At 32.8% G+C, this 12,764-nt stretch overlaps 1 protein-coding gene across 2 annotated transcripts in view; it reads right to left on the bottom strand.

Moving 5' to 3' along the window:
• LOC126881432 (zinc finger protein 227-like) overlaps positions 1-12,764 on the bottom strand; it is a 159,983-nt gene that overhangs the window by 52,975 nt on the left and 94,244 nt on the right. The window contains exon 2 of one of the 2 annotated variants that reach the window (XM_050645706.1): positions 6,548-6,670. The exons of the other annotated variant lie outside the window; for it this stretch is intronic. Coding sequence (XP_050501663.1) covers positions 6,548-6,670 — 123 coding nt within the window. The remainder of the gene's footprint in view (positions 1-6,547; positions 6,671-12,764) is intronic. 2 annotated transcript variants of the gene reach the window in all.

Raw genomic sequence — 12,764 nt, 5'->3', positions numbered from 1 at the left:
TTATTCGTATGTGTCGAATTGTAACGATCAGTTATTACTATCGTTACTAAAGTATTTATTCCGATAGAAACTAGGTATGCAACCAACTTTACAGACACTTGTATATAAAGTTGCAGGTGATCGACGACAAAGTTGGTGACTTTTTGGGGAATTCGGAATCTAGAAGTTGGTTCGTGTGTCGATACGGCTTCCGGCTGACGTGTTTGTCATTGCATCAGGAAGAGCTGGTCGTCACTTAATTTTCAACTCTTGTACAGAAGACATCAAATCTCCAGAATTTACCTTTTGGTTGAAATATTTTAGTAGAAGATTAGTTTATGTTGGAAGGAGTTATTTTGTTTTGGGTTTGTGAAGTGTTTGGAAGAGAAGAGTTTTTGTTTCCAATACTTTTTTGAAGAACAATGGGTATGTATTAAAGAAATGTCTCGTAGCTATGTTTTTTCTTTAAAAAATAGCCCTTTATTCATTTTCAATATCTTACATATATTATCTTTAAATGCATTATTATTCTTCAATCATCAGATTTGCAATACTTCAATACCATCGCACTTATGTTTCTACAGATAAAAAAAATGCTTTCATTATATTTCCGGTTCAAAATAAGTTTGGAATCAATGATCATTTTCATTATCTCCTTTATATAACTCCATAGAGTAATCTGGATTACAAGATCCATATTTACTTGTTCAAATACGTCCTTATATTCGGTTAAAAAAGGCTTTTTCCAGTCAAGGTTAATCAAGGTCAATGACACTTCAAGCATGTACATCAAACTTCATTTTTTACTTAGATTTTTTCTCTGTCAAGTTCTGATAAGGTGATACACCTTTTTTAACGAGGCCCTGTTTCTTGTTTACTCAAGGACAATCAGCTGATCAAGGTTTTTTATTATTTTAGCCACTGGAGAAAAAGAAGATTAAGTCACCGTTTTGTCTTTTTGTTGGAAATGGAATAAGCAATCATTTTGGGGTTTCTTTTGGGTGGATCGGGATTATTTTCTGTTTGTTTTTTTGGAATCGACATTGATTTTTACCAGTACTTGTAAGCACCTCCTCGTCGGACCATCCATATTGTAGTTGAGTATCTCCCTAGGATTGGAAAAACCGGAGGATACCTACCTGGCTCTCCCATCATCAACCTAACCTCCCCAGGAGTTTGGAGAAGCCACAGTCCCTACTTTTGTAGAAGCGACAGGTTTTTATTATAAAATTTATATTTTCAATTCTTTTAAATAATTTCTTGCAATTTTAATATTTTTTCCAATAACTTATAAATAACCTTAATAATCATATAAACTCATTTTTCTAAAATCACCATTTTATAATATTCAATCATTTTTTTTTTCAACAAATTTTATCGTTCACGTACCAATGTTCGTATCATTCATTTAAAATAGTCCGGGAATTATAAACTATATGTTAAGGTGTTGTATACAATATCTAGGTTTTAATTCCTATTTAATAACATTTATTTCAGTTAACAGGTATTGTACTCAGGGTTATCCCTTAGGTCAGATACGAGATTGTCAACCAATACTGTAACCAATATCCATATTATATTTTTGTTTAGGTAAATAACTTGTGATTCCAAATAACTGTCTTGATCTAACTAATTAAATTTTTTGTTTTAATTTTTTTTACTGTAATCTCATTGTCGACAGGAGCGTACTCTTCTAGTATGACAGGTACTGCTTAAATATAGAGGTATAGGTATATTTGATTAAATTTGGTTGTACATACTTATATGTTTTATTATCCTACCATTTTATAGTATCTATTAATAGTATTAGTTAGGTGCAGCAATACAAGTCACTCGGCGAAGAATTCATTCAATCCTTCCCTGGCGCCCTCATACGTTGTCAGTAATATCTTCTCGGTCAGTAGTTCTCTTTCTTTTCATTACTCCTTATACTAATTTATTTTCTTTATCATTCAAGTATTTCATTAGGTACCGTCTTATTACTGCATGCAAATTGGCCTAATCCTCCCCTGAGCCCTACTGATAAAGTCTCTTGAATTTCCAGCTAGCCTATTTCCATTAAACTTCAAAAATGAAGTAAACTACCCTTCAAAGCTTATATCTATTCTGTTACATCACAACCCATTTCGTTTCAGAATGTCCGTCGAATAGAAGCAAAACAGGAGCATCTTTTGTGGCCTTAGAAAAATATATAAATTTTTTAAACCAACTGACAAACGTTTCGGTTGTAACCCATCCCGAGTCAGAGATTTCTGCCTAACCTCCAGGTGGCAAACCCAACTCGAACTCTTGCTGCTTCCATTTCCTGGGGAAAATTAACATTGGGGCCATATAAGATCCACTGGCAGAAAAACACAACTCCACAGTCACAATTTCACCTCTCTCAGATGATGTTAGCGTGCCTACCTACCGTTTCCCTTTCGTTGCTAAGATTTTAGAATGTCCCTTTGGATTCAGGCTAATGCCGGTCTCATCACAGTTGAAGATACGATCAGAAGTCAGCTTATATTTATCAATGCATTCTTTTAGAAGAGATTGCCTCAGGTTTTCTTAAACTTAAATCGGGATGTCTCTTCAAAAAGCCATTGATCCAGTCTTGTCCTGCTGTTTGATTAATTTGGTTAAAATTATGAACGAAATCTTTCATAGATAGTCCGAACAATCTTTTTTCCATGGCTTTAACGTAATTACTAAGTTCTAACTCCTGCTGTTCATTGAAAATACACGTAAATTTTCCTGACTGTTTGTTAATGCGAAATTCCGGACTATCCAGCTTTTTCTTGACATATCGAGCCAATGTTGATTTTGGTACACCATATTGAGACGAGGCTTTGTCTAAACTTATATTACCGTCAATTACTGCGGATATTGCCTGTTCCATAGAATCCACAGGCCAACTTTGTCTCTCTCTTTTTCTAACATAGTTTCGCACCATATGTAACAAGAAAACTTGAAGGTAGTTTTTTCTTAAGCAACAAAAGATAAAGCGGGGCGGAATGAGACATGTCTCATTCTGCCCCGTACCGTTCTGCCCCGAAGTTCGTTATTTTGAATTTAAAAGTTTTGTGAGGTTATATAGCATATTTTAAAGAACTATGGGGTTTACAGCAAGCAAAAAATGTCTATTTCTGCTGTCTTGCTGAATAAGCAATAAAAAAATTTAGCCACTTACCTTCAAATCGGAAATGGACAGAAAATGCAACAAAACAACTGAAATTCACAAATACGTTATAAATACCACCTTCGCTTCGCAGTGAACAATGGCGACTACCAGTTATAGAACTACTCATCGGAGCGTAACTTACTACCAAACATCGTAGATGGCAGCATAATACACACGTCAAAAAATACAAATCTCATTCTGCCCCGCCGGTCCATTCCGCCCCGTATTCCCCTAATTTTGAACGTTTGATTTTAGTCCAGTTGTTAATTTAGAAACTGTTTCAGTAGATAACAAAATTGAATTTACCGTTGTAAACAATCATAATTTAAAATTAGTAATTTCTTGTATTTATAGACCGCCCTCGGGAGATTTGCAAATATTTTTTAATATGTTGTGCGATTTGTTAAGTGAACTGTATTTAAAATACAGAAATTACAATTATATAATTTGCGGCGATTTTAATATAGACTTAGATTGTAAGAATAGGAATGTTTTTGATTTTGAAAACATATTGACAATGTATATTTAATACCAACTATTTTAGAACCTACTAGAGTAACAATAACGTCTGCTACACGAATAGATAATATTTGTGTTAATTTGAATCCTAAACTATTATTTGAGGGGTCTACATTTGAAGTAGGAGTGTCTGATCACAAAGCTCAAATTTTACCCATAAGTGTGGATAAAGCTGATGCTAATAATCAATATCATCTGGTTAGATCCTTTTGTCAAACTAATAAATTAAAATTTCTTGAGTATCTTCGTCAGTGCGACTTTAATGATGTATATGAAATATCAGATGTGGAAGTAGTTTATAATATTTTTAATGAAAAAATTGGTTCGGGCTTCGAATAAGCATTCCCGACTAAACGTAAAAAAATACATAACAAAATAAATTTTAAAGGTTGGTTAACTCCCGGAATAAAAGTATCGTCAAAAAACAAAAGATTCTTATTACAACTAAAAAAACATACAAATAATATTACCATAAAAAACTACATTAAAACGTATTGTCGATGGTTACAACAAATAATTAAAGAGGCAAAAAAAAGGACTTCCATGGTATAATCAACTCCTCAAATAATAAATCTAAATCTAAATTTTGCGACATGGGATTTAATTTCACATTTTAACAAAAGAAACATAACAGCTAAGAAAGATATATTTATTAAAAAAGATGATATTGATATCACAAATCCAACTGAAGTTGCAGAAGAATTTAAATCTTATTTTCAACACATTGCATCAAGTATTATTCCTAATATCAAAAGTAAAAAATCTAGTGATAACTATTTGCAGAGTTTACCGGCAAATAATGTAAGTTCATTGTTTTTTGGATCTTTAATAGAAACTGATGTCAGGGAGTGCATTTTGTCACAAAAATATTTCCTAAATGTTTTAAAAAATCGGTAGTTATTCCTGTACATAAAAAAGGTGATAGGTGTAATATAGAGAACTATCGCGGAGTGTCTCTATTACCGTCCCTTTCAAAACTATTAGAATGGTGCGTAAATAAACAATTACTTCTTTTTTTAAATAAACATAAAATTCTAACAACTTCTCAATATGGCTTTAGATCTGATATGAGTACTACAGATGCAGCATTTTCTCTAATCGAAAATGTGCATAAAATCTTGGAAGCAAAACACCATCCTCTTGGTATTTTCTGTGAATTATCGAAAGCATTCGATTGCGTAGACCATCAAATACTACTGGACAAGATCTACTACTACGGCATTAGAGGTACACCACATAAATGGTTTCAGACATACCTATCACACAGAAAAATGTGTGTTAGAATAAATAATTCTGATAGTAGCTGTGAAGCATCCTATTCAAATTTCGCAGAAGTTCAGTGTGGAGTTCCACAAGGGTCTGTTTTAGGACCAACACTGCTTCTTATCTATATCAATGACTTGGTAGCTAGTTTCCCGAATACCACATTTTCACTTTTTGCAGATGATAGGAGTATAGTAATTAAAGGCGATAGTTCTGATACATTAACATCCTGTGCCGCTACTACAGTTGAAGAGATATCAGACTGCTTTCTCGCCAATAAATTGGTTCTGAATATTAGTAAAACACAAAGTATCCGTTTTAATTTGTATCAAAATGTGGAAGATGTTGTTATTAAAGTAGATCAAGAAAGCATTACTTCTTGTCATACAATTAAATTTTTAGGCATAAACATAGACAGCAAACTTGATTGGAGTTACCACATAACTGAACTTAATAAAACCCTCAGCAGAGCTACATATGCCATAAGAGCAATTAGACAAAATACAAATTTTTGTGTGGCAAAAATAGTTTATTTTGCTCAATTTCAAAGTATTATGCAATATGGTGCGGAATTTAGGGGCGCGGCTAGCACAGCAGAATCCACATTTGTGGCTCAAAAACGAGCAATTCGAGCACTATTCAACTTAACAAATAGAACTTCATGTAGACCTCTCTTCAAAGATCATGGAATAATGACGCTCATTAATATTTATATTTATAAGATGTCTCTACTTATACATAGAAAACGACATGAATTGTTAAAACCTTCTGATATACACAGTCACAATACACGCAGGCAAGATATAATTCTTCCCAATTATAATTATAGACGTACTCGAAATGGTCCATTGTACTCCGGTATTAAAGTATACAACCATTTGCCCACTGGGATTAAAGCACTTTCAATATGTAAGTTTAAAAAAAAAAATTAAAAATTGTTAGGTCAATATGTTTTTTATAGTCTGGATGAACTCTTTTTAATAAATTTTAATGATCTGACGGTTCCAACGCTTAGGCTAAAATCACATATTGTTCATGTACAAATATTTTTGTTAAAATTATATTTATTGTAAATTTGTGATTTTTTGGAATAAAGAAAACTAACTAACTAACTAGCTAAATATTGTTTGAATAGCACTTTTGAAAAAGAGTTGGTGGATAAACAGGAAGAAGTTGACAGGCAGTGGAGTTTATTACACCACTGACTACAATAAGCACACAGATTTTAGGCATTTCTTTATACAGGCAGCTGGGGTATTTATTTATAGCCACCACCAGGAAAAACAGGTCAAGAAATATGTTCTTCGATCTCATTTTCCCTCGTTATAACTAAATATGCCTCGATATAGAGGATTATAGCTATATACTGTGATTATAGTTCAACAGGAATTTCATGGGACACGTAATGTACCTGGTTAATAAGTTAAACTTCGTAAAATACTTGTGTTCGTTATAGAGAGAGTCTACTGTAGTTACTCTGTATAACCAATGAAGATTCAACAACTTATTCTTTAGTTTTACCTCAAAATTATTCAACTACTATAATAGTAAATACTGCTTAAAATGGAGATTAAAGTTTACTGATTCTACCGTACACTGATTTATTATTCATGTTACTCTCACCTGAACTATCCACTGGTTCATCCTTACATTCTCCAAGGTCTATTGCTGTGGATAGTTGGTTCTCCTCATATTTTTGCTCATATTCCCCAAACTCCTCTTTAATTTCCGTTTTAACTTCCATATCTAATAATAAATAAATTGGTAAAATGTAAAATATGTAGCAAATCCGGGAAAAAGAATTCCCGTGCATCTGTCATCTTTATAATAATTAGAATGTGCAAATGGAGTTCACTACCTTGACACATTTATACTATACATTTTATACATTTATATTATACATTTAAACTATAGACGTATTGCCTTACTACCGGTAGGTACTCTCCAAAATTATTGAGAGACTCATTAAAACTCGACTTATGTCCTTTATCGTTGATAACAACATTTTATCACAAGATCAGTTCGGCTTTTCAGTACCACTGATGCCATGTTTTCTGTACATGAGGTTTACCAAGCACTAAACAATAATCTTTATACTGCCACTGTTTTCTGTGACTATGCCAAAGTTTTTGATTGTGTAAATCACGACATCTTGATTAAAAAACTAAATTTCTATGGAATTCGAGGTATTTCTTTGAATTGACTCCAATCCTATATGTACTTGAATAATAGGAAACAACTAGGTAGAGCAAATGATACTGACTCTAGTCTCAAAAACATTGTATGTGGAATACCACAAGGTTCAGTATTGGGTCCTCTTCTGTTCCTTATCTTTATAAATGACATCACTAATTTAAAAATCAAAGGTAATTTTTTTTCTTTTTGCTGATAATACCAGTATCACTTGGAGCAATTCAACTATTGCATCTCTTCATGTAACTATAACTTCGGATCTACTGACGATAAAGACCAAGTCTGACTCTAATTTACTCTTTTTTAACGTAGATAAAACAGTACCACTATCCTATAAAGGAGCTCTTCAACCTTTGTCTCTTAATAACAGCCAGATCAGTACCGTTGATTCTGTAAAATTGTTTGGTATTTTTTTAGACAGCAACCTCAAATGGTCCCTTTTTGGGGTTCTAGTACAGCTGCTCAATTTGATGTTATTTTTAAATTGCAAAAAAGAGCAATAAGATATCTGTTTGGCGTCAGAAGATCTACACATTGCAGAAGTTACTTCAGAGATAACGGAATTTTAACACTTCCATCTTTATATTATATTCTAGAAACGGTTTGTTTAATTCGTAAACAACTTCATCTTTACCTTTCCAGTAAGGCCCAATCATCTTTACTCCACCAGAAATTCAATCTTTGATATTTATTTACCGATCCCATCCACTGAGTTAGTAAAGAAATCTATATTATATTCCGCAAAAAAACTTTACAACCATCTCCCGTTACAACTTAAATCTGCAACATCTTTCCCAAAGTTCCGTAAAATGACAAAAGCCTATCTATCTAAAAGGCCATATTATTCGATAGAAGAATTTCTTAATGAGTAACTAAGAAAATTGGGTTTCGTACGCAGTAGCTTAAACTTGTCAGTTCCTAATGTTGTATTTTATTTGTTGTTCAATTTGCAATTTATATAAATTTTGCCATACATTGTTTGTCTTTGCTTTTATACTGTATATTGACGATTTATCTAATTTTAGTAAATTGTAGTTGGTATTGATATTATTTTTCTTTTGACTGTATGTAAGCTTTGTCCATAAAATTGTAAAAAATTTCAGTGACAATAAAGCATATTTCTATTCTATTCTATAATTGAATCGTTTGTTGTTGAAAGAGGGTAAGCACCATTTTCAACTTTGCAAGTTATAGTAGAAAACCCTTCTTCCTTTCTATATGCACGTCATTTGGTGTTAAATGCAGTTTCGCGGTATAAACTATATCCATGCAATGCATCAATGCTTGCTTCCTTTCAACACCAAATGACGTGGATAAAGAAAGAGAGGAGAGTTTTTTACTGTAACTCAAAAAGTAGTAGAAAAGGGCGTTTACCCCCTTTCAACAATAATCGATTCAGTTGCTTTATACAGCTATTAAAAGCAATCTATAAACTTAACCGTAGAAGAGCACAAAATAGTATTGAGATTGCAAATGAAAGAAACTGAGAAGAAGAAGAGACAATTAGAGAAATAGATCATACAGAAAATAGAGCTGGCATCCTCCTTCCTGGACTGAGATTCCGAGAGGTGTAGATTTCTATCAATCGACTTGTTTCTATACGACTGGTATTCCGTGCATCAAAATATTCGCCTCGAAGCGTTCCTACTTATATACAGGGTGTAACAAAAATCATCATCATCATCATCACACAGCCAAATTTGTCCACTGTCGGACATAGGCCTCCTCAAGATGTCTCCACCCTTCTCTGTCCTGGGCAGCTGCAATCCAGTTTGTCGCTATTCTCTTGATATCGTCGGTCCATCTGGTAGGTGGTCTTCCACGACTTCGTTTGTCCGCCCTTGGCCTCCACTCTAAGATCTTCCTTGTCCATCTGTTGTCTCTTTGTTTTGCGACGTGTCCTGACCATTTCCACTTCAACTTCGTAATGCGCTTTATGATGTCTTCCACTCCAGTTCTTCGCCGTAACTCATCATTTCGTATTCTGTCTCTCAAAGTTAGGCCAAGTATGGATCTTTCCATTTTTCGTTGTGCTACTTGTAGTTTTCTTATTGTTGTTTTAGTCAATGTCAGTGTTTCAGCTCCATAAGTAAGCACCGGAAGTACGCACTGGTTAAATGCTTTTCTTTTTAGCTTTATTGGGATGTTTTCTTTGAACACGTCTCTTAGTTTGCCATCCTAAAGCTATTCTTCGAAATAATTCGCATGTTTGGTTGTCTCTACTTATTTGTATTTCGTGGCACAGATAGATGTATTTGTGAACTGTTTCGATATGGCAGTTTTCTAGTGTCAGTGGTCCGCTAGTTACTAAATTGGTCATCATTTTAGTTTTCCCAAAGTTTATTTCCAACCCTACTTTTTGAGAAACTCGTTGTAGTTCTTGCAGCATTTCGTGGGCTTCCTTTAAGTCGTCGGTTATTAAGACTATATCATCTGCAAATCGTAGGTGGTTCAGCTTTCGCCATCGACATTCAAACCTCTGTTTTCCCATTCTAACATCTGGAATGCATGCTGCATTACGGCATTGAATAGTCTTGGTGACATGTTGTCTCCTTGTCTAACTCCCCTTTTTAGTTTTATTTTTTGAGTTTGGGTGTAGAGCTTTATTGCTGTTGTGGCATTTGCATATATATGTTGAATAATGTTGGAATATCGGTAGTCGATTCTACAATCTCTCAAAGCTCTTAAGATGGCTACCATTTCGATAGTGTCAAAGGCTTTTTTGTAGTCAACAAATACTAGAACTAGCGGCCGGTTGTACTCCATAGTTTTTTCGATTAGGACCTTTAGGCAAGTTAGATGGTCATTTGTACCATACCCAGGACGGAAACCTGCCTGTTCTCTAGGTTGGCATGTTTCTAGCTTGTTCTCAATTCTGGCAGTGATTATATGTTTCTTCCGACCCCGAATGGCTATTAGGTAACAAAAATACAGGTCATAAATTAAACCACGTATTCTCGGACCACAAATAGTTCGAATCAACCTAACTTACGTTAGTACAAATATGCACACAAAAGAAGTTACAGCCCTTTGAAGTTACAAAATGAAAATCGATTTTTTTGAATATATCGAAAACCATTAGATTTTTTGTTGAAAATGGACATGTGGCATTCTTATGGAAAGAACATGTTAAAGAAAAATTATAATGAAATTTGTGCACCCCATAAAAATTTTATGGGGGTTTTGTTCCCTTAAACCTCCCAAAACTTTTGTGTCCGTTCCAAATAAATTATTATTGTGGTGCCATCAGTTAAATTCAACATTTTTAAAACTTTTTTGCCTCTTAGTATTTTTTCGATAAGGCAGTTTTTATCGAGTTGCGGCTTCTTTTTTAATATGTTTACATAAAAATTTTATGAGGGTTTTGTTCCTTTAAACCCCCCAAACGTTTGTGTACGTTCCAATTAAACTATTACTGCGGTACCATTAGTTAAACACAGTGTTTTTAAAACTTTTTTGCCTCTTTGTATTTTTTTGATAAAGCATCTTTTATCGAGATGTGGCTTCTTTTTTAATATGGTTCAAAATATACTTAAACATGTAAATCATAAATTATAAATTTTCATATTATTACCAAGTCTCCATAATCGTACTTTACCATATTAGTCCAGAGAAATAAGGTTTTTCTCGTGACACATCCCCCTCCAGGCCGAAACCAAATTTTTTGAGTAGTATGGACATCTATATTATTAACCTATATGTTTCCTGCAGCCGATTTTGATGATATACATAGTTATAAACAAATGAAGATCGAAAAACGGTAAATTATCGCTTTTTTCGTCTATTACCAAAAAGTTAAGCACTTTAAACAAATTTGAGAGTAAGAAACTCATAAATCGTATAAAAAACTGCAATATGGCATTCGCTGAATATGTCCAACCTTATTGGTTGCTTAGAAAATTGCAAAATAAATCATAAATATTGAGTTTTTATAAATATTCGTAACTTAGGTAAAAATTAACTTAGAATCTTCTTATTACGCGGAATGCCGAGACTTCTTGTACTTAAATTATATTTTAAATTTCAAAGCAATTGGTCAAATAGTTTAAAAGTTATTTAATTTATTTTTCCCAAATTCATTTTTTTTGCAACACTATAAGTCAGAAAATTATGAGGTTACAATAATACTTCGGACATTTTATGAAAGAAGAACATTTATACTATTACCTTCATTAAAAATAAATGACAAAAAATAATTTTAAACAGTGTAAAATTATTTTGCAAAAACATGTCCATTTTTTGCTTACTTATAAACAATTAGAATAACTTTTTAACTGTTACCCGTAGAAAAATTATTTTTTCATATTTAGAAAGACTGAATTTTTATACACATATAGAAAGAAAAACAACTGTTCTAGGACATTTAGGGACAAAGTTAGCCCCCCCATTTTTTTAATTCACATGTTTTTGCAAAATTATTTTGCAATATCTATAATTATTTTTTGTCATTTTTTTTAAATTAAATTAATACTGTAAATTTTCTTCTAAAATAAACTATCCAAAATATTACTGTAACTTCATCATTTTCTGACTTACAGTGTTGCAAAAAAAATTAATTTTGGAAAAACAAATTAAATAACTTTTAAACTATTTGACCAATTGCTTTGGAATTTAGGGTGTAATTTAAGCACCATAAGTCTCAGCATTCCATGTAATAAGAAGGTTCTAAGTTAATTTTTACATAAGTTATGAATATTTATAAAAACTCAAAATTTATGATTTATTTGGCAATTTTCTAAGTAACCAATAAGGATAGACATATTCAGCGAACGCCATATTGAAGTTTTTTATACGGTTTATGAGTTTATTACTCTCAAATTTGTTTGAAATGCCCAATTTTTTAGTAAGAGACGAAAAAAGCGAAAATTTACCGTTTTTTGATCTTCATTTGTTTATAACTATGTATATCATCAAAATCGGCTGCAGGAAACATATAGGTTATTATTATAGATGACCATATTACTCGAAAAATTTGGTTTCAGCCTGGAGGGGGATGTGTCACCAACACGATATTTTTTTTCCTTATTTCTCTGAACTATATACAAATATGTGGTGGATTTGACAAATATTCAAATATCTCGATAAAAACTGACTTTTGGAAAAAGTACTAAGAGACAAATTTTTTTTAAAAAACTCGTGTTTAACTAATGGCGCTACAATAATAATTAAATTGGAACGTACACAAAAGTTTGGGGGGGGGGGGTTTAAAGGAACCAAACCCCCATAAAATTTTTATGGGGTGTCTTAAAATACTACTGCCATAAGAATACCACATGTCCATTTTCAATAAAAAATCTCTAATAGTTTTCGATATATTGGAAAAAATCGATTTTCATTTTGTAACTTCAAAGGGCTGTAACTTTTGTTCCGTGCACATTTGTACTAAGGTAAGTTAGGTTCAATCGAACTATTTTTGGTCCCAGAATATGCGATTAAATTTATGACCTGTATTTTTGTTACACCCTGTATACCTTATCTATGGCGTTCGCCAGAAAGTGAAGTGTCGAGTCGAGACGTATCGTTTTCTATCATAATCGCCACGGGACAAAGAAAAAAGGTACTTATTTTGTGTTCTACTCTACGTAACAGCTCAACGTTGCCACATTCAGTAGATTTCTACTTTTTAGATATATTTTTGATATTTCTT

Source organism: Diabrotica virgifera, chromosome 3, assembly GCF_917563875.1.
Source record: "Diabrotica virgifera virgifera chromosome 3, PGI_DIABVI_V3a".
NCBI classification, from domain to species: Eukaryota; Metazoa; Arthropoda; class Insecta; order Coleoptera; family Chrysomelidae; genus Diabrotica; species Diabrotica virgifera.
This window is presented reverse-complemented; position numbering and strand designations above follow the sequence as displayed.